The 22,910-nt window shown below is 43.6% G+C and overlaps 2 protein-coding genes across 9 annotated transcripts in view; one reads left to right on the plus strand and one right to left on the minus strand.

Moving 5' to 3' along the window:
• Positions 1–3,069, plus strand: part of TOP2B (DNA topoisomerase II beta) — a 45,860-nt gene extending 42,791 nt beyond the window's left edge. For 5 of the 7 annotated variants that reach the window (XM_083404642.1, XM_083404641.1, XM_083404643.1 and 2 more), the window contains exons 35-36: positions 744–844; positions 2,578–3,069. In XM_083404642.1, coding sequence (XP_083260768.1) covers positions 744–844; positions 2,578–2,739 — 263 coding nt within the window. In that variant the 3' untranslated portion in view covers positions 2,740–3,069. The remainder of the gene's footprint in view (positions 1–743; positions 845–2,577) is intronic. The other 2 variants (XM_083404639.1, XM_083404640.1) reach the window with 1 other exon arrangement.
• Positions 3,070–3,123: 54 nt separating this feature from the next.
• Positions 3,124–22,910, minus strand: part of RARB (retinoic acid receptor beta) — a 349,519-nt gene continuing 329,732 nt past the window's right edge. For both annotated transcript variants that reach the window (XM_083405281.1, XM_083405280.1), the window contains 5 exons: positions 21,046–21,206; positions 16,590–16,766; positions 9,911–10,115; positions 8,126–8,284; positions 3,124–4,577 (listed from right to left, as the gene is read on the minus strand). In XM_083405281.1, the coding sequence (XP_083261407.1) occupies positions 4,381–4,577; positions 8,126–8,284; positions 9,911–10,115; positions 16,590–16,766; positions 21,046–21,206 (899 nt within the window). In that variant the 3' untranslated portion in view covers positions 3,124–4,380. The remainder of the gene's footprint in view (positions 4,578–8,125; positions 8,285–9,910; positions 10,116–16,589; positions 16,767–21,045; positions 21,207–22,910) is intronic.

Consider the following 22,910-nt stretch of genomic DNA (forward strand, 5'->3'; position numbering starts at 1 on the left):
CCGGTAGTAATGTAACAAAGTCTTTATTGAAGTATAGTTTCCATTTCCAAGCCTCAGCGCCCCAGCTCTACGTCTAGGGTCTAGACCGGCGAAGCTCCGTCTGAATCTCCGCCTCCTGTACACCAGTTTAAGACTCTAGCCTTACTCCACCTCTTCCGTCTCTCCTTTCTCCTCTGGGTCCTGCTACCCCCCGGGGTTCCTTCCTTCCTGGACTCTTCCGACGCAGACGTTGACCCCCCTGAGTCCTCCCTCTCTCTTCGGCGGGCTTTAGGACCTGGCTCCCTATCCGGGCTGCCAACAGTGCCGCCCTCCTGTACATTTGAACTTGGCGCGCGCGTGCAGCCTTCAACCTTCCTCTTGACCGTTTCCTCGCTCCCCGACGGAGGCGTGGTCAATCCTCCCTCATGTTCTCCCGCTGGCAGCGCGCTGCCTGATCCCGATGCCTGGGACTCCTCCCCCCTACTGCGCTCTGGTGTGGACGCTGGTCCAGATTTCCAACTGCTGTTCTCTGAGTCCCCTCTGGCCCCTTCTTCCTGGGGTGTCCCCCTAGGCACCCCCCTTGCCCTGACCATGGGAGCCCCTTTCTGTGAATCATCCGATTCACTGGAAAGACTCAGAGACCTCGGACCATTGTCATCACTGACATTTCCTTCAGACTCCTCCCCCTCGCTCTCCATTTCCTCTCTTCCCTGTGCCTCTGCTCCTGAACCCCTGACACATATATATTTTCTTTAATGTTTTAGTAGGAAAAGGCAGAGGAGCAAAGAAAAGGAAAACATCTGGTTCTGAAAATGAAGGTGAATATAACCCAGGGAAGAAAACACCCAAGTCTACGCCAAGCAAGGTAAATTCAGCACCAACAAGTTATTCTGACTTGTATTATTTCTATTCCAACAACATAAACATTCTCTTCCTGGAGAATACAATAGTCAGTTTGAAGGTTAATAATAATAATTTAAAATTTCTGCCGGCAAACACCAACACATTAATACAAAACATTTAAAAACAATTACAAACCCTAACACCTAATAACCTTAAGTTTCCAGGGACAGTATCTTTCAGCCATCAAATTCCTGAGTCAACAGGAATGTTTAAAGTTCTTCCTGAACATTATTAAAGAGAGAGATGGATGCAGGGAGGACAGTTCCACAAATGGGGAACTATCACAGAGAACACCCTTTCATGGATCAGTGCCAACAGTGGCATCCTCAGCAGGGTCTCCCTTGCCGGTTGTAGAGCTGGAGATATGGGATGTGCTCTTAGGTGCTTGTGTCCCAAGCTGTTTATGACTTCATATGCTAGTACTAACACCTTGAATTGGGCCTGGTAGCTCACTGGCAGACACTGCAATGCTCTCAGAAGTGAAGACACATGTGTCTCATCAAGCTGCTCCATTTACCAGCCTAGCGGACATATTCTTGAAAGACCTACATTGGCTCCCAGTATGTTTCCGAGCACAATTCAAAGTGTTGGTGCTGACCTTTAAAGCCCTAAATGGCCTCGGCCCAGTATACCTGAAGCAGCATCTCCACTGCCATCGTTCAGCCCGGACACTGGGGTCCAGCTCCGAGGGCCTTCTGGCGGTTCCTTCCCTGTGAGAAGTGAGGTTACAGGGAACCAGGCAGAGGGCCTTCTTGGTAGGGGCGCCCGCACATCAGATGTCAAGGAAATAAACAACTACCTGACTTTTAGAAGACATCTGAAGGCAGCTCTGTTTAGGAAAGTTTTTAATGACTGATGTTTTAATATATTTTTAATCTTTTGTTGGGGAAACCCAGCCAGATGGGCGGGGTATGTAATAAATTATTATTATTCTGCAGTAGCGGTCTTTGAGGTAATGTCTATGTAGAGTCCATTACAGTAGGCCAGGCAGGAGCATGGACAAAGACTCTGCTCCTGGAAGAGAGGGGAGTGGTTGTGGTCGGGAGCCTGAGCTCCGCCTCTAGCAGGGGGAGTTAGCCCCCTGCCTCCCACTCACCTGGCTGGTGCCCATGCCCATCGGCAGGCACCCAACCAGGTGCCTCCGAGGGGGCGTGTACAGCAGCCTAAATGCTGCGGCGCCAGCCCCTCCTCGGCCTCACTCTTCGTTGTCCCGCTGCGAGTCAGGATCGTCTTCTTAGCTGCAGGAACCAGGGAAGTATTGCGGGGCTTAGACTTGGGCGAGCGCGTATTTTGCTTTGCTTCTGGCCGGCTGTTTTATTCTCTTAGAGCTTGATTTCGTTATTGCAGTACGGACTTTATCCTTGTTTGCTGACGTTCGCGTTAGTAACTGTTAGTAACTTTGAGGTAATGTCTATGTACAGTCCATTACAGTAGGCCAGGCAGGAGCATGGACAACTAGGCCAGACTATCGCAGTGCAGGAATTGTTGTAGCTGGCAAAGTGGGCTAAGTCACAGAAACTGCTTTGGGAAACCAGGAGTACTCCTAGACTACAAGCACATGTATGTTGAAGATTTTGGTTGCCTTAAGCAGGGATTTTAGATAACAGTTAAAAGTATCGAATCAATGTTAAAAGAACACTTTATGTGTGGTCTTCACTAACTGTAAAAAAATAAATAAAAATCCTTATCAAACAGAAACCGAAGAAAGCCTCCTTTGATCAGGACTCAGATGTAGACATCTTCCCCTCAGAGTTTGCCTCTGAAGCAGCCTCCAGGCCGCGGACTGGACGGGCGAGAAAAGAAGTGAAATATTTTGCAGAGTCTGATGAAGATGACGATTTTGCGATGTTTAATTAAGTGCCCAAAGAGCACACAAACTTCCAACAAATATCTTATGTTGTCCTTTTGTCCCTTTTTGTCGCAGACTTTTTGTACATTTGACTTATTTTATGTGATGATGTAATTGATGGTTTTTTCTTATTGTGCGTAGGCATTTTAACATTTTGTTCTTACACCGACAGTTTTATGCTCTTTTTTACTCATTGAAATGTCATGTATTTGTCTGACCGGCTTGTAGAAATGTTCTAGGGAGCTGTGCAAAAGCACACATTTTAACTGTCATGGTTGCAAACTGCAAACCTGCTTTTTGAAATGAAGTTTAAACATTAAAAAAAATTATAAAAACCATTTCCTTGCGTTTGGGGGCTTGGACTAAAAAGACACTGCTTTTGACCACAGGTATAAAATAAATATATTTTATTCTTTGCCAGGAGATTCCATGGAAAAAGGTAAACAGTATATGAACATAGAAAGCATTGTTAAACAATCTCAATGTACAAACAGAGCCAGTGAAAGTACATCACAGACTTGCTAGAATATATAAAAAAAATTCACTAGTGCTTTAAAATGAAACCTAAGAAACTGACACTTAAAAATTGTAACCACGCTACCACATTTTCCACTCTGTTTTATGGTGATTAACAAAGTCAAAGAGGCAGATTCTCATCTCTGCTTTTGGGTATTCTAGTGACAGCCCCTTGTTACCAGAGAGGAGGACTGTGGGGCTTTGGGGGCGGGGGGGACAGTTTCTCCATATTTGTTTTCACTAGTGTCACCAATTCAGAGGTAGTGAGTATGCCTGGTCATTATTAGCCCACAAATATCCCCCTAACAGCTTGTGAACAAGAAAAACAAAACAAAAACATTAACACTGGAAAGTGTTTCTGCCTTGAAGGCTATAACTGAAGTTAAAAATTTAGTATTTATTTTTAAATGCAGAGAAGTCAGCCAAGTAACAAACCCCCTTGTAAATTTTAAAGTGACATTAACAGTAAAACAAATTACATCCAAATAACTGGTCTGGCAGTTACATGTATACAGAAGTTCCTTCTGCTAGTGCAGTGAATTTCTTTGTCTCCTTTTACTGGGAAAGAAAGAAATACAAACCGAGGCCATTAAAAAAAAGAGCAAAGACAAGGTTTCATCCTAACTAAATTAGAATGTCTCTCTCAGAGCTTTTTTTCACCTGGACATGTAAGCGGTCCATTTCGTAAGCATGATGTCTGGGTCATTTCATGTACGCAAGAGAAACGGAAAGCACCAAACATCCAGTCGAGAAAGTACAGGCCCATATATTTTGTTTATGTACAAAGTCATCAGAAATGGGTAAAAACCATAATTTTAACCTCTTGTTTGAGATCTGTCACCGTACAATCTTGGATTTCCAGCAGAAACAATTGAAGCTTAACTAGTTTATTATTTCATGAACTAGTTCATTTAGCATTTCAAAAGTTTATGGTTTCAAGTTAAGCTGCAAGGCATCTGTTTGGGTATGTGTGTGTGTGTGTGTACATAGAATACGGGTACACATGAAAAGTTCTTGGTCCTTGTTGGGTTTTAGTGTGTTTATATATAAGTTCAGAAAATGAGCAGCAGCAAAGACTATTCTTGCGTCTCATCCCTGTCTATAAAATGTTAGGAATGTCGCTGGAGAACGTCTTATTGCACCAGTGGGGATTGACTCACGCTGCTGTTGTCCACGGAACTTGGGGAGATGCTAGGACTGTGCTCTGCTGTGGTCCCGGTTGAGCTTGGGGTCAGTGGTTCATGTCCTTCTGAGTTTTCCAACATTTCTTGGATGAGAGGCGGCATAGAGCCAGGGATTTCCATTTTCAGTGTAATAACACGTTCAGCACCTTTTAAAAAGACGAAAAACAAAAACAAGATTTAAATTTGTCAAGTCAGGTTTCTTTAAAGGAAAATGCACAGCTTTCAGGGGACAGGAAACCCAGAGACTAGGATTAGCCTCTCTTTCATGCGGAAGAGAGGCTTGCGAGCGCCAGGAGCCAGTTCTGTGTATGCACAAGAAAGTGCTCAGAAGCAACGTTTGCCCAGGTAGAAGCACCTGCTTCATGTTCAAAGCTGCTGAAGAACACATCCTTTTCATGCCATAATAGACTATACTAAGAATGGAGTCACAGGTCACTTACTTCAGGGGTCACTTTAAAAACAAAAAGCTCTTACATGTCAGGGGAACCCATATTTTGTAATCATCAGCCACACAGCGCAGCAGACTACTGTAGGCCTCTGCTGCTTTGGCTGCCCAAATATTTTTTATCATGCTACATGAGTTATTTAGCTTACAAATTGCAGGTTATTTATAGCTGTGCTATCTATGACTGATTCTTGTGAATGGTTCCCTCCCCCATTAAATATATCAATACATCGGCAATTATAACCGATCTGCTACTATAAAGGGGAGCACGTCTAAAATACTTAAGCTCTCGTCACCAGTGCGTAATTTTTGCATTTTATTCCCATTCAACTACCCCCTTAGAATTTCCACCTTTAAATATCTGCCAACTAAGATTTCATTTTGTGCATCTGATGAATCGGGTTTGAGTCCATGACAGTGTCAAGCCAAAATAAATTTGTTAGTCCACTGCAGCAACAACAAAGAGTCTAGGTTAAGACTTAAACGTTTAACCAAAGATTCAGAAGCACAATAATACTTGGCTGACTGCATGGACAGGTTATAAAGGAACACAGGGCTGCTTCAAGTGGTAATTATACAGTAAGTAGTCCTAGTATTCCACCCTAAATATGTTAAAAGCCATAGGTGCATATAGAGATGTGAAGGCCTGGGGAAAAACCAGTCCCTCGCCCCCGTTTTCCCCCCGGAAAAATTGAAGAAAAAAAAGTGTGTGGAATATTCAAATGATATCAAACTTTTTTTCAATTTTTACGGAAAACCCCCACAAAGAATCTGCCCCCCCTTTTTTTCCAGGCCTTCCCATCTCTAGACAGTGCAAAGCATTTGCTCCATACACTTCTCTGCATGGAAGACGTGAGCAACAGCTATAGAATAGCAAGAAGGAAAGTCAAAACCCATTCAATTTATCTTCGATTTCTGTATCTTCAATGCTTCAGGACTAACAGTAGTGGAGAGTACTGGAGGAGGCTGAAAGATCAATTATTTGCCAGAAATCAAATAACCACCCCCAACTTCCTCTTATAAATTGGTTTACTAACAAAACTAATGAATCAGTAGGCTGCTTTTAATCACTTCTGCCTAACATGAAAGTGAAATTATTGTGTCACAGAGAGAGTGAGAAAAGCCTCTCTGTACAATTGGTGGGTTATGTTTTCACATATATCTCAGCAGGTTCCAAAGCCGAAACATAACTGGAAACATTTACAAGTAAGCTAAGACCTTTAAACACGTTACCTACCACTTAAAACTTTCAATTTGAAAAGCATGTGAGGACACCAGGTTTGGAGCGAATAATTTCTAACCACCACCTTATGAAAAGTTAAGAGTTACCTATACTAATTGACAAACACTGTTGGGTTGTGGCTATAATGCATTGATAAATGGGAGGGCTGCTCACATGATGCTAAGCAAAATGGGAAAATTGGTTAAGTTGTAATGGCAAAATTATTATTATTGGTGATTTACATAAACGGATTTTTGGGAAGTGGTGAATACTGCAATTTAGCAGAAGGGATGTTTCATCATGGACATAATGAATTTGGATGTAACCATGCTGTCTACAGGGGACGCGGGTGGCGCTGTGGGTTAAAGCCTCAGCGCCTAGGGCTTGCCGATCAAGAGGTCGGTGGTTCGAATCCCCGTGGCGGGGTGCGCTCCCGTCGTTCGGTCCCAGCGCCTGCCAACCTAGCAGTTCGAAAGCACCTCCGGGTGCAAGTAGATAAATAGGGACCGCTTACCAGCGGGAAGGTAAACGGCGTTTCCGTGTGCGGCTCTGGCTCGCCAGAGCAGCGATGTCACGCTGGCCACGTGACCCGGAAGTGTCTTCGGACAGCGCTGGCCCTCGGCCTCTTAAGTGAGATGGGCGCACAACCCTAGAGTCTGTCAAGACTGGCCCGTACGGGCAGGGGTACCTTTACCTTTTATGCTGTCTAAGGACTGTCTATCCTTATATACAAGGTTGTTTGAGTTTATACACTTAAGGCATCTCCAAGGATCTGCTGCGGAAGGAGGAAAAGCCCCAAAGAAAGGAGGGTGTAACACTGCGGACACATTAAAGAGCCATAATCTCTTTGGTGAATAAACTATGTTACATTTATTTCTCTGACATTTAGGCACCCAAGGCAGCTTTCATATCAAAGGGGGACCATTTCTTGTAAAACCAGAGAGGTACAAGAAAGGTTTGCCTGGAAAACAAACACACACAGGCAGCTGCCAGGTGTTAGGAATTCATTCTCCTGCAATAAAGTATAATAATATAAATTGACTGTTAGAAATTCCTGGAAAACTTTCTTAGCTTAATACAGTGCTAAATATATATACTGCTATACTTTATGCTCTCTGTAATAATTTGGTATAATAAAGCAATGTAGCCTCTATCAAATAGAGGATGATTGCATGAGTATAAACAGTTCAACAGCATGGAAGCCACAAAAGTCAAAGGACAACTCTGAATGAATGGATTTTAGAAACTTTGTAGGTCTGCTTCTTTGGTCCCACGCATCAGAGCTTTGTTGCCAGGAAAATGTGTCAATCAGACATGCGCCGCTTCTGGTCCACATAATTATGTGCTGAACCGTGAGTTTATTTAGCTGCACTTTGGCAAATCAGGGCATGACTGCAGTGAAAAAATAATCAGAAATAATGGTGCGCTAGAATCACTTGGAAGGTTTTCTTCAAGAAGGTGCTTCTACATTTAGAGGGGCTGTTCTTGGAGATAGGTATGCATGTGCCTAGCGCTGGGGTTTGCATACGCCCCTCTGCACTGAAAGCAGCCATGGGTCAAGCCAGTGGCATAGCGTGGGGGGTGCAGGGGGGGCCGGCCGCACCGGGCGCAACATCTGGGGGGGGCACGCTCGCACTCGCAGCTCTCTGCCCCTACCTGGCTCACTCACTCTCTCTCACTGCAGTGCTGGCTGTGCAAATTCGATCCGAGCCGCCGGGTCGCCGCCAACTGTGGAGGGGGGGGGGTGTGCGGTGTGGAGAGAGAGCGAGGGACTATCTGGGGGAGGGACAGTGCAGCGGGGGGGGGGGGGCAAATTACTTGCCTTGCCCCGGGTGCTGACAACCCACGCTACGCCACTGGGTCAAGCCCATCGCCGCTCGAACGGCATGGCAAATCAATTTCATCCATGGTTGGGTCACATGATTCAATAGCTGGGCACAGGACTCTAGATAAATTCCATTTGGAGATCAGAGCATAAATGTTTCCCTACCAAGCAAGAGTCATTATTCCATAGGAATCTAGCTTACCTTTTGCACTGATACTGCGTAGATCTGTGATTTTCATTAAGATCTTTGGAAACATATGAGGCTTGTTGGGTCTTCTTTTTCTGATGTATATTTTGAGAGCCTCCAACAATGGCTCCTGTAGTTCATCTACCTTAGCTGGTTCTTCGAGGTCCTGGCGGTCTGGAAAAAACACACAAATATTACAAGCGGTGAAAAACAGCGAACAGCAAAACTTTAGTGTCGGCATTCAAATTAACATGACCAAATTCTGCCTGTTGCAAATTCTTTGCTTTCCATGACCCAGTTCCAAGCTAGCATGATGACACTTCTGGGCTTTTTCTGTGCAAACTGGCAATGTATTTAACAAGTCTGGAAAAACAGTTCCTGTTCCTCTCTAAGGCTCTAAGCAAAGACAATTGCACTGCATAACTAACTATATATTTGTGTTTACTTAAGAGACCAATAATAAGGTATAACTTTACTCATTTTGAATTTGTAAAATGAAATCCAACTCAAAAAGTTTTATTTTTCTATGGGATACTTTCTGGCCATTTCATCTCTCGATCGGAGAGCAATGCTATTACCCCTGTGTGCCAGTAGGTGTCAGCATAACACTGAGTTAACTAAGAGCCATTGAGTTAGAAATAAATAAATCTGAGGCATGTCACTAGTGCTTCCTGTTTAATACATTTGCCTCCAGATTTTGCCTAAAGGAACCTGTGAGGTGAATTTGGACTGTCCTGTTTAGATGAAACATCTGTAAGAGTCTCGAGCAATTAAAAAATACAGGATTTGTGAAAAATTTTGTGGTTCACTCAACCCTACAATGGTTTATCTGTAATGTACGTAGGATTTGATGCTGAGGCACTGCTGCATAGATATCTGCACATGATATCTATACATTAGGAATAGCTTCAAAATCCTTTGGCACAGGCGTAGTCCAGAAATGGAAGATTCTGCCTTCTCAGCAGCCCCAAATCCAGGGAAGGGGCATTAATACACACACACACACACACACACACATATACACACATATATATGTACACACACACATATATACACACACTTCATACAAACAAGCATTGAATAAAACGAACAAATAATACAAAAACAGAAGAAAATACAAAAACAAAATTACAAGGATGTAAACATAATAACATAAATTGCAATCAAAAATATAACACATTATATTCTCCTAAAAAAGGAAAAAGAACGAAAAATAATACCAAAAAAAAGAAGAAAAAAATGACTTCGAACTAATTCCATGTTAGAACATTTCTTCAAAAATTAAATCATTGCAGGAAACCAGTGATATGAGGAATAAAGATCCACATGGAGTTCATAGGGAAGAGGCGATTTCATCCCTTTTTCTGCAGCCTGTTTTGTCATGACTGCAGCTGAGACAGAAGGGCAATTTCTGGCTACATCGGCTCCCATTTTGTCATATGGTCTGCATTCTCACTTTTCCTGGTGACACACCATGGCACCATATAGTGTCATTCCCCCCTCCCCACACCACTATTTCCTCTCAAAAAGCCATGTTCCCCCAGATGTTGGACTACAACACCCATCATCCAAGCCAGGTTAGCCAGTGGTCAGGGATGATGGAAGCTGTAGTGTAGCGACATCTGGGGCCCAAGGCTGAAGAACACTGACCTAGGCAAGTTCAGTAGAAACGTCTCCTTGGAAACAACTTTTCATTTCCATGAATTCTAGTAAACCCCGAAGATACTAGCACTTGTCGAACCCAACTTCTTCTCTGTCCTGTGCTCATCCCAGCATATCAAAAGACAAAGCAAGACATACCGCCACAGATTAAGCAGATGGCACTGAGCAGGCCAGTTTCCGTGTCGTCCATTTCCAAGGGCAGGAGCTGGTTGGCAAATGTGAACACAAGATCCGTCAAGGGACCAAATCCAGCGTTATGCATCTGAGTTCGGTTCAGTGTAAGGCCGTCGGAAAACGTCATCGTGTCTTGTTCGGGCGTGTATCTTGTGCAAATTCTAAGGATCTGGGGGTCGGGGAGAGAAAAGTCATTTTGTTTATGGACATTGCAATTATGGAATTTATAGAGTCCAGGTGTCTGGATGTGTTCTTCAAAGGCAGATGAATGTCCCAGTCATTGGGAAAGGACCACATCAGGTTATGGCCTTCCTGAGAACTCTACAATTACAGGACCAGGGAAGGAACGACCACTGGGAGGAGCATAGGAAGAAGGAAAGCCATGGTACACCTCCATCAGCACCACTAGATGCCCTCGTCTGCCCCAGCTGCAACAAAACATGTCTCTCCCGTATCAGTCTCTACAGATACAGCAGGCATTGTAACTCCCAACAGTTTGACTTCACCCCCAAAGGCACACTCCTTCGTTGTCTCCTGAGACAGACGGATGCCAACCAAATCTAGCTGAAGTTCAGTACTTCCTCCATCCCTGATTTTAGTCTGATGCTTAAGTGCAGTGTGTGCAGCCAAGCCTACACATGCTTAGGTGAGTTCAACAGGAGCTGCTCAGAAAGTGAAGCTTGACCAGAACCTGCAGCCCCCTAGGAAGGTCCCAATGGGGACTTAGGAGGGCTTAATCTTGGCTAGATTGTGCCCTGCATTCACCCTTCACACGGGTTTGGTTTCTGCTTTTTCCTCAGATCCCCTTTGACCCATAGGTCCTTATTAACAGCAACTTTTAGAAAGAAGAAGAACATAAAGGTCTGAGAATTGCCAGTGGGAAGGATAAGCATTCTGGCATTTGCAGTCTCAAGTCCCTGTCAAGAAAAGTAACTGAGGAATACTAACCCCACCACCTCCATTTCTCATGCCGAAGGAAAGCTTCTTAGCCATGGGCGAGAGGAAGATGGTAACACCAGCTCCTAGGACTGGGGCAAGCATGGCTGCCGAGCTATTCAAGCAACAGGGGTTTCCTTTCCCAAGAACCCACCTCAAATGTCCACACCACTCTCATCCCATGATTTGCAAAGGTATCCACAAAGCATATAACACACGCAGAAGTCGCATGATGATGGGTTCTTCTGCTTCCAGCTTGGCAGGCAGCAAGAAGCCACCTGGATCTATCGCCTCACTCTTCTCTCTCTCCCCAGGAGAAGAGGAGAAACAGTGGCTCATGCTATGCCAACAGATTGGAGAAATCAAGTGGCAAATCCCAGACTTTTGACAGACAAATTCAGAGTTTGGTGGGAGGAGGCCAACTCTGCTTATTCTCCCTCTCTAATTTGTATTTATTATTTTATTTATAAATGGATGCCCTGTGAAAGAATGTCTCTGCACTCTGAAAAATGATAGAATTTGCTACCACAGGATAGAGGGATGGCTCTCGACGTGGATGACTTTAAAAGAGGATTAGAGAAATCCATGGGCTTCATAAGGCTTTCAGTGGTTACTAGCTTTGATGACTACATCCTCTCTCCATGTCTCTGAGTACAGAACAGAATTCCAGACTAGACGGGCCTTCAAAGCAAGAAGAGCTCTTCCAATTCTCTAGTCTATTTTCTTTAATGTATGAAATCCATGACAACTTCCTCTTCCACCCTGCTACCCCGGCCACAATAAGATATCCTGGTAGGGTATGAACCCTGTGCTGTGGCTCCTTTGGCAGTATTCTCTGTTCAGCCCCACGCCAGTTTTCCAGAGATGTGGCCAAAGGAGAGAACCAGGGTTGTAGCATCTTCCTTTCCCCCTCAAGAGTCTCGCCAAGAAATAAAACAGCACAGCTGAGTAGGTTTTCTTCAGAGAGGAGGAAAAACAATGGGCAGCGTGAGTGAAAGGGACCCTTCCCACAGTCGCCGAGAGCGGCTAACATTCAGGGAACCTGAGCTGCCTCTCAGTGCTACTTGGGGAGAAGAATGTGGTCTCTTTGGGTTACATATAATACTGCCAGTGACAAATGCGGCGGCATATTCCGAAGCAAGGCCCATTCTCTTATTTCACGCTCTCTGTAGCCGTTGACCATAATCTGGTTTTATCGAGCAGGGCAAACAGGAGGGTTTCATGAGAAATTATTTATGAATGGCAGGAGCATGGGAAACACAACGCCAGAGAAACACACCCCATAATACTCGCTGATGAGGGCGAGGTACAGTTTGGAAGCTTCCCACTCTCTGTTTCTCACGTTAAAACACACACAGACACAAACTCAACCTGAGGATTAGCAGGCCGCAGTTGGCAACTACATTCTCTGCTCTGCAGCAAATGGTTCTCCATCAGGGCTGATTTGGGGTGCAAGCAGCTGTGTTTCCTTTCAAGGTGCCACAGCAAGCAAGGGAAATGTGTGTGGCGATCACCCAGGGTCCCTGGACATTGATGGTCTATTGATCCCTGTTCCACCACTGTGCTTGCTTCCCCGCTGCCACCAACCCGTTACTCTCGGGGACACACTGAGTCCAGACAGTTATTAAAATTGAACCAAATAAACAAGTTTATTTTATAAGCATTAACAAGTTTATGGTTTCTCAGATAAAATTCTTGTCAGTTTCTTAACTTTAGTTTCTTTACCGGCCTATACCTTCCTAATACTTTCTGACTGATTATCTCAACTGTTTGACTCTTAACAGATTCTCTCACATCAGACTAACCCAACCCACAGACTTATCCTCTCTCTCTCTTCTCTAACTCCAGACTGACTTCTTAACAACTCTAACTCCTCCCCTTGGGTTCCTATTGGTTAGTCATTTTACAATTACTTAACCCTTTCCTTATGAACCCAGTATGATGTCACACACCTAGGAGGACAAACGCCACAATGTGGTTTATACAAATGCAGCTTCAATCTAGTTTCTATACCGAAAGTTCTCATAACATGAGATTAATGTTAACATCTCACAATTAACAAAACAGCTGGCAACAGCTGAAGAAAAGCACACATGATCCCAGGATATGGTCTGCCTGAACATGAGGTCTCCGCCATGCTGGGGCTAAGCAGATACGGGTCTGGTCATGGGCTGGATGAGAGACCACATGGGAAACACATGTATGCTGCCTTGGGTTCCATGACAGGAAAAAGGCAGGATAAGAAATGTTGGGAAATACACAAATCCAGTGACGTGCTCATTACTGGCCTTTTCGATGTATTTGCCCAATCCACTGCTCACTTGCAGATGCAGAAGTTCTAAAGTGCCCACAAAATTCTGAATAAAGAGTTGTATGTACACTCAGACAGAAACGCAGATTTGAGACTACGACCTGTGTCCAGGACGGCTGTCTACCAGCTCCATCTGGTATGACCCTACCTACCTACCTACCAACCAGAGTGGTGCATGCTCTGGTTATCTCCCGCTTGGACTACTGCAATGAGCTCTGTGTGAGGCTACCTTTGAAGGGGACCTGGAAACAACAACTAATCCAGAATGTGACAGCTAGACTGGTGACTGGGAGTAGCCGCTGATCAGGACCACATAACACCAGTCCTAAAAGATCTACATTGGCTCCTAGTACATTTCAGAGCACAATTCAAGATGTTGGTGCTGACCTTTAAAGTCCTAAACAGCTTTGGCCCTGTATATATGAAGGAGCGTCTCCACCCCCATTGTTCAGCCTGGACACTGAGGTCCAGCTCCAAGGGCCTTCTGGTGGTTCCCTCACTGCGAGACATGAGGTTGCAGGGAACCAGGCAGAGGGCCTTCTCGGCAATGACACCCTCCCTGTGGTACATCCTTCCATCAGATGTCAAGGAAATAAACAACTATCTGAGTCTTAGAATATATCCAAAGGCAGCCCTGGATTGGGAAGGTTTAAATGTTGGATGTTTTATTACGTTTTTACATGTGTTGGAAGCTGCCCAGAGTGGTTGGGGAAACCCAGCCAGATGGATGGGGTACAATTACTACTACTACTACTATCTACTAAATGAAACTAAATGAACTACCATATTTTTTGCTCTATAAGTCTCACTTTTCCCCTCCTAAAAAGTAAGGGGAAATGTGTGTGCGTCTTATGGAGCGAATGCATGCTGCGCAGCTATCCCAGAAGCCAGAACAGCAAGAGGGATTGCTGCTTTCACTGCGTAGCGATCCCTCTTGCTGTTCTGGCTTCTGAGATTCAGAATATTTTTTTTCTTGTTTTCCTCCTCCAAAAACTAGGTGCGTCTTGTGGTCTGGTGCGTCTTATAGAGCAAAAAATACGGTAAATGAAAGGAAGGAAAAACTGGAAATGTTTGGGGAACTCAATCTTTGCAAGTCTGGAATTTATAATGACCCAACTGCACCACAACTGGCTGCCAGGGCCCAATCCACCAAGCTAAGCAAATATTTACAAGGATAAGGAGGGTGTTCTTAAGCAACCAAAATTACAAGTGATTGTGTCTGGCAGCTGACAAGCATTCCTAGAACTGACAGGCTGAAAATAGATGGCAGGCATCTTAAGAGCGAAGGGCTGGAGAGGGAAGTTAAGCTATGTAAACTCTCGCTCAACTTTAAAACAAAACAACAGCAACAACAATATATTAACCATTTTTAAAAAACCATTTGCACTCTCAACCTCTGTTCAGCTCCCTTCTCGTATCCCTGCAAAGGAATACGCCCGAGAACTGTGTCATATTTTATAAATTATCAGTACACTTTCCTGGGGGGTAAAGAAGAAGTTAACTATGCCTTATCATAACAGCGCTCACCAAGGCAGGCATGCAGTTCGTAATAAATGGCTCTGTCTTGTGGTGAGACCACACACAAGAAGGAGGCGACGGCAGCAGGCCAGTATGAATGGACGCCGGGAAGAAGAAGGGACTCTGAGACGGGCCTCTTGGGAAGTGCAAGGCCAGCTCCTACGATACTTTCCCTCTCCTTTTCCACTGTGCTCTCTTCACCCATATACATCAGTGTCCTACAGGAAGGACTGTTTGCAACAGCTTGTGACAAAGCAATGAGAAGAAAAATGGTCAGAGCAGCTAATATTCTCTTCCCCGGGGATCTTGTGTGAAACTTCAAGGGATTATGGGAGCCCCATTACTTGGAAGGGAAACTTTCCTGAACAAACTGTAGGCTGAGCCAAACACAATATGCACAGCAGAGGGCAGAGCCGCCCTACAAGGGGCGGAAACAGCTGATGATCTGACACCCATATATTGCAAGCCCAGACTTTTGTGGAGCTGGACTGACCCTAAAGGAAAATGCATGTAGTCAGGGGGTGTGTTCGTGTACTCCAAAATCCAGGCTACAACCCTATCTGGGCAGAGATAACCAGGTAAGCACCTGGATAGATTACTGTGAGGAGTTACACATACTTTGTAAGCTCCAGGTGGCCCTCAAAAAGGACAGCAAGATCATTAATGGGGACTGGAAGATATGAACATACAACACCAGCGCTTTGTCATCTGTGCTAGCTTCCTATCTATCTCCAGGCCCAATTCAATGTGCTAGTCCTAAATGGCTTCGGCACAGGTTACCAACTTATTCCTGAAGACCTACCCAGACCTTAAGATATTCATCAGAGGCCCATCACCAGGTTTCCCTGTCTAAAGAGGTGAGGCAGGTACCCAGTATGAAAAGAGTGTTTCCCATTGTGGTACATTCCTTGTGGAACGCTCTGCACACAGAGGTTTAGTGCCAAGTGATTAGCTTTTTAATCTCCTAGGTCTTTTACCATTATGTTTCAGTGTATTTTAGTACTCAGCGCACATTATTTTAAACTGGATTTTAGTACAGTTTTAGAATGATTTTATCCTACTTGTGTTGGTTTTATATGGATAGTTCTACTAAGTTTATTTACTTAAAAAAATAATGGTTTAATGGGTGGTATATGCATGCCTAAATAAACAAACAAATAGACTAGTTAGAAAACTATTGTTTTTTTCTCTTTGCATGATGTTATCTTAAAGAAATTGACATTTGTAGACCGCCACTCTTCTGAAATCTTCCTCATAGCACTTCTTTGAGGATAACAAAGCCAGATTTAATATCAAGGCTGTGTGTGTGCTCTTACGCTTCAAGAAAATACATCACAATTTTGCAATAGCTTAATGCAAATTCTGGTAAGAAATGTTCTGTGACCCACACAAAGCACAAAAAACAGCAAATTTGAAGATATTGGCATAGTTTAGTTCTTAGAAGAGGTGAGGATCATCGCCTGAAAAACAAAAATCTTCCTGAGACTCATCCAGCTTTGAGGGTTTAACTATCTATTGCCCAAACAAACTCCCCACAAACATACTGCAAGCCTAGTTTAGTAGATTAAGGCTACTGTTTGCACCCATGTTTGCTTTCAGCAACATGAAAAACCTGGTTTCAGTCATTCAAGTTTCTCACTATAGTTGGGTTGCAGTCAAGTGAAGGATTACAGAATTCGGAAGGAAACATTGCTGCTTCTCAAGTCATTTCAGTGGAGCCTACAAAGGATACACAATATAAGTCCCTTTGAACTAAATCACAACTGAAAGAGTTGCTTAGCAGTGGATTGGGCCACTGGCTGGGTGGTGTTGTTGTTTAAGCCACCACTAAATGACAGCAAAATGTAAGTGAACCATACCAAAAGAGAAGATACTTACCAAGATGTCCAAGCATGCGGCTTTAAGTAGTGTGATCTGGTCTGCAATTGTCAAACTTGTAAAACCAGGCAGCCGTTTTGCAAATTCCACTATCTTAATAATGCACTTGGTCGCAAGTTCGCTGAATTTGTCCCAGAGCCCAAGGTCCAGCCGAACTCGATGGTCAGCGCTAGAGTTCTAGAAAGAACAGAAGGAATCATAAGATCAGCCAATTTCTGTGCAGCGTAGCTGAATCCATATAAATAATGAAGGGTGGAGAGATCCTGCTACAAGCAATTTCTATTAGCAATCGGAATTGCAGTGAAATTTGCTGCTGGGAATGCTCTTGGTGTAATCATTCAAAAATGAAAGCTGCCATCTGTCAATAAGGCAAAATAATTTTCAGCCTTTCCAAATACCATTGCCATTTTTCTTTCCCTTTAATTATACAACGTTTATAACCCGGGATTTAAATACGTGGAACTGGAACACTGGTTTCCATATCTAGGAAAAGGACTATGTCTGGTGGCATATGATGTCAGCACCATGGCTGTGCTCGTGTGTCAAGAAAAGTCATAGTTAATTGTTGTGAATACGCAGAGCACACCAGCTTCCTGGCCCTGTGCTACGAGCAGAAGCAAGAAAACTTGGCTCAGTATTAGGTTCAAACTGGGTATCAAACAAACCATGGCTGGTAAGCCAAGAACATACACAGATTGTCCTTTATTTGGAGCAAAACAAACCACAACTATCAGCTTGGACATAACACTCAGCCACGGTTTGTTGGTCCTGCTCACTAGCAGGGAGGGGCGTATCAGGAGCAAACTGCTAAATCATGGCTTGCTATGACATGCAAAATGTAGTCAATGTGAGATCTTTTCATATTCTATTGTTTTAGCAAATTAGTTCAAAATAGTTTATCTTGTCTATACATGGGAAGAGTTTCAGCGCTCTGTCAAAAATCAGTGTTATGAACAGATGAGCCATCTGTTATGAAAAACTAATGAGCCATCTTTTGCAAAATTATAAAACTCTGGATTAAAAAACCCCCAACACATATGGTATTGGAGAGTGATTTCTTTATCTCAGCGCGCAAAGTTCAACAGTTGTGAAACGTTTGCCTATCAAGAAAATGAAAGTTGTGATGTTTACTTAATGCATGCAATACTATTCCATGTAGCGAATTTCACTCGGTTTAGCTTTAGAACATCCGAAAATTATTCAGGCTCTTCCAGCCTCAAATAAAGAACAGATCTGTAATGCACCTGGACTCTTCAAGCTGCCTGCACCTGTGAAATGTAGAATCAAACATATCCCAAGTGTGCCCCTGCTACTGGAAGAAACCCTTCTTGTGTTTTATCAATCATCAATCAATCAATCAATCAATCAATCAATCAATGGCCTGTCCTAAGCACTGTGGACATAAAAGAAAATGACATTGTTTTAGAACAGGAAATGAACCTTTCACTTGCACAGTGCAGCTAAGAAAGTGGGACAAAGAGGAATGTCTGCAAGAGAGCCCAGCAACTGAGGGTTCCTGGTTGCAAGAAGAAGGGATTGGGGAGAGGTTCAGTTCAGCTTGCATTTCAAGGAGATTCTGCCTAAGCTGCAGTTTGTGAAACAGTACGCAACGGAAGCCCTATCTTCCTTCAAAATTCAGACTACTCTGAAATTTGCAATGTGCTTCTCCAGCCAGGTAATGTGTTGACAAGTGTGCTGACTTTCCGGGAAAGTTGGGTGGAACAAACACACCCAGGAAACATGTGAACACTGGAACAGGGGTTGACATGTTAAGTACCGGTACCTCCTTCTCCCCATTTAAAGCCTTTGTGCCGTCTTTCGAAGGCTTAAATGGGGCTACTGAAAGGCTAGGAAGGTCACGAGACTTGCTGTTGCTAGATCCACGTCTATTTAAAACGGGTTTAGAATCTGGGCATTCTCCTACAAGAACTGGCACAGGAGAGTGCAAAAGACTGGTACCAACTTGATGAATGGGATAACTTGAAAACGAGGCAGAGAAACTCAAAAAGTTCTGATGAACGGTATAGGTAAATTCCAGGTCCTGGAGGAGTCAGACAAACAGGAAGAGGATCACACAAGCATCTTCCCAGCAGCTGAGCCTGGACTCATTTGCTGACAGAAACAAGGCACTCTGTGACCATGCGAAGGAAATGCTTTTGCTTGGGCAGGATAATAACAGGAGGCAGAAGGAAATGTCCCCACAAAACATTTCCTTTAGGAGGCACGATCCAAGAGGAACCTTTCCCACGCATGTTGTGCAGAGATGAATTTTGATGCTGAGACTTGCCCTAGGACATTCTGCGGCATAAAGGGGTTAACAGTCACCGCTTTGCTCATGGAAACATTTCCTCCTCCTACCAGTGAGTCTGCATCCTTAAGATTTATTTTGGATCATCCTCAAGGACCTCGGTGAAATACTGTAGGTGGGGGTGGGGAATAATATCAAGATGTGCAGCCATTCAGGTTGTAATTAAATTTAATAGGCAGTTTATCCACTTCCATAGGGGGGGAAATGGCAGCGGAGAGCAGAGCCTAGAGCAGGAAATCATTTTACAATAGGGTATCCATCTGGAAAGAAGACGTTGCATGAAATCAGCTAGTGTGAACAAAATCTTGACCGGGATCTTATGAGCTCGGTTTATCATGCTCCTCCACCCACCATCCCTGAGCCAGGGAAGTTTTGACAGAGATGCTTTTGAGCGGATGCCCGGCAGCCTTAACAAAATGCAAATCTGATTTGGCGATTATGCAAGCTGGAGAGAAGAGGTTAGTCAATAAAGCGCCACGTTCACTTCTTGCTGTTTTATTGCACTGCTTTGCTGTGTTCAAGAGGGACCCAAAATAGCTGTGCCTCACCTTACGAATGCTGAAACCAGAAAGCGCTGCAACAACATTTTGTTCAGTAATCAGAGCTGCTAAAAAGCACCACTTGGAAAAACAAGCACATTTGTAGTCATTCCCCTCGATATGTAAATATAAAACTGAGTCAGCATTGATATGCAGGCCGAAAGATAAAATATGGAATTAATATAAAAGAAGGTTAGAAGCGGAAATTCCAGGATTCGCTCTCCATGGGTTCTGAGAAGTATCAAACCGGTGGAGTTTTGTTGAATGTTTTACAACAGCATGATTTCCGAGTGTGGTTTTTTTCCAAGAGTCTTCATGCATGCAGCTTAAGGACCACATTTCCCATAGTTCTGCAACAGAGGACATATGGTGGAATAATACTATAAGGCCCCCTAGTGACATTTTTATCAGCAGAAAAGCCCAGCCATGCTGTAAAATCCAAACACATGGCCATTTTTAAATTTTATTTATTTTTATTTTTCTTCCAAATTGATCCCCTTTGGTGTTTTTTTGGGTTTTTTTTGCAGCAATCTGCTGCATCTCTGACTAAGAATATAGAATAAGACATTTGTGGAGAGACTGATATAGTTGCAGAGGGGTGAGGACCCACCCTTTTTTGTTCCTCAATTCTGTTCAACCTATTGAACACAATTTCTCTTTTGGTTTGGTTGGGAGAGGCCTGAGCCATTGAAATGAATGCAGACCTCCTCTAGTCAGCCTATTGGGGGGGTCTCAGCAAACCCTCATTTGTTCTTGACCACTTTGGAGTACAAAACGACAGTTTGCAAGCGCAAAGCAGATGGGCCGGATTAAACGGGCAGCTCACGAATTTGGGAGGTGACTACCTTATCAAAAGCAACAGCACGCTATTTTTTGTTCAACAGGGAGCAAAACATTCCGTGCAGATTTCTATGCCAAATAAAGCTTATGAAACATACCATCTTTCCTCATGAAAATACCTCAGAAATTTAAAATGAGGGAACTGTCCAATTAATTAATATTATCATCATTATTATTTCTATACGGCAAATTCATATTAAAATCTATGTGGTGTGCAGAATCTGGGTTAAAACAAAAACAAGTTATCAATATGGTATGGTACTACTATATTATCCAATATAATATGAAGACTGGTCTCGGAATACAAAGCAATCCCCATCAGGGGAAATGTGTTCATTTCTCTTGATAGTCCTAGCAGGAATAAGCAGACTTTTTTCTACACGGCAGAGATTTATAACTCACTCTTCACTTTCCTCTTGCATGTCCTCTAAGAACCTTGTGGTTCTTCTTCTCTCCGTAGGCCTCTGTTTTAATGATTCCCACTCTGCTATCATTGATAATTTCAAAATCTTTAGATTTTTGTTTTATTAAATGGATATTTTTTTTGCCCCATCACCTGGTATGTGGCTCCCTCCTGCTCTCATGCATAGCACTACACAACCTGGATCATACCAACAAAAAAAGAAAGAAAGGCTTTTGGTATGAAAAGGGTTCTGCTCTACTGCATGGGGCTCCATTAAATACTTCCTGGTCCCTTCCAGATCAATTAACTTCTGTGATTCTGACAGCCCACCAGACCCCTCTAGTCTTCATTACACACATCTCTTACCGTAGTGTATTTGCCCAGCTGGCAGAGAGAAGGGAAGGTTTCCTGGTGAGATTTTCTGATTTTCTCTGTGAGGTCATCCAACTCTGCCGTCATTTCGTAATTCTCCATAAACTCTTGCTTTAAAGGCTCCTTCTTCTTTTTGTTCCTGTCATTTCTGACAGCTGGGAAGGGGGCAAGAAGGGAGGCAGTTCAAGTATGGCACACTAACCAAAGTCCAACAGCTCTTGGATACAGCAGCAAACAAGCAAAACACACTGAGAGCACCAAAACACCACTAAGGAGCAATAAAATACAACGGGGGGTATAGGAAGCTGTCTTCTACCGAGTAAGATCACTGGTCCTTCTAGCTCAGGATCACCTAAACCAGGGTGGCTAACCTGCACCCATCCAGGTGTTGTTGGACTACAACTCCCAGCAGCCCTCAGGCAGCATGGCCAATGGTGGGGGCTGATGGGAACTGGAGTCTCACAAGACCAAGCCTTATGAGGAACAGTTGAAGGAGCTGGGTATGTTTAGCCTGGAAAAGAGGAGATATGATAGCCATCTTCAAATATCTCAAGGGCTGTCACGTGGAAGAGGGAACAAGCTTGTTTTCTCCTGCTCTGGAGGGTAGGACTTGGACCAATGGCTTCAAAGGACCAAAGGAGCTTCCGACTAAACATCAGGAAAAGCTTTCTGGCAGTAAGAGCTGTTCGACAGTGGGACGGTCTCGCTCGGGAGGTTGTGGACTCTCCTTCCCTGGAGGTTTTGAAGCAGAGGTTGGATGGCCATCTGCCATGGATGCTTTAGGTAAGATTCCTGCATTGTAGGGGGTTTATGACCCTTGGGGTTCCTTCCAACCATAACATTGTATGATTCTAAGGTCTAGAGAACCACAGGTTAGCCACTCTCAGACTATGCAAACTGGCCATGGCTCAACAGGATTGCAGGCAGGAGTCTTTACCCAGGTCTACCTAGAGATGCTGGGGATTTGATCTGGGATCGTTTGCACACAAAGTATGAGTTCTACCATTGAGCTGAAGCATCCCACCCCACAACCCCCAATAATAATAATAATAATAATACCCTTCATAGTAAATTAACCCAGACTGACATTTTACGGTAAGGTTGTTTCTAATACAGTGCAAAGATCTCTCTTCAGTTATTTATAGGCAAACTGCGTGCAACACACGTGATATTACAATATTCATCATTGGCACTGGCCATGGAATCACTTCGTGCTATAAACAAAGGTGTGTGTACCTCTAAGTCGCCTCCTCTTGGAAACTGCATTTCAATATGTTTTGCTGCAATTTCCATTTCTATATAGGATCATGATGCTTGGTGACCAATTATCAGTAGATTAACACCAAGATACCAAACTTAGTAGTACCACAGGGACAAAAACATTCTAAGTATGGAGTGGATTGAAATTGTGGTTAGGGTAATATATGCATGGGCTGAGGCACTCTGGGGGGATAAACTAAATTAACCAGGTGAGCTCTAAAGGGAATAGCGCTACATCTACACTCTGATGGAGGACTAAGCCAACCGTTAATACAATACAAGTGGACACCATAAAAATAGCATGTGCAAGTCTACTACTGTAATTCTCAACACTGGAAAAAATATTGCTATGAATAATTTCATGCTAGACTGAGTATAGTACTGGAATTGCACCCCTTTCCTTTTAAAATCTGTGAATCTATGTGCAAACTGCATCAGTTTGCAAACTACAGCTTTTATAATATTTATTTCAATAGATAAGCAGAATGAAAAAAGTTGGTAAAATAACTTCTCTGAGAGATGACCCCTCATGCTTTTAACATAACGAAATGTTATTTTTATGCAATACCTGAGTCAGATTTTTCATGTTCAAAATTGCA

The sequence above is a fragment of the Podarcis tiliguerta genome, assembly GCF_965153285.1.
Source record: "Podarcis tiliguerta genome assembly, chromosome: 12".
Taxonomy (NCBI): Eukaryota; Metazoa; Chordata; class Lepidosauria; order Squamata; family Lacertidae; genus Podarcis; species Podarcis tiliguerta.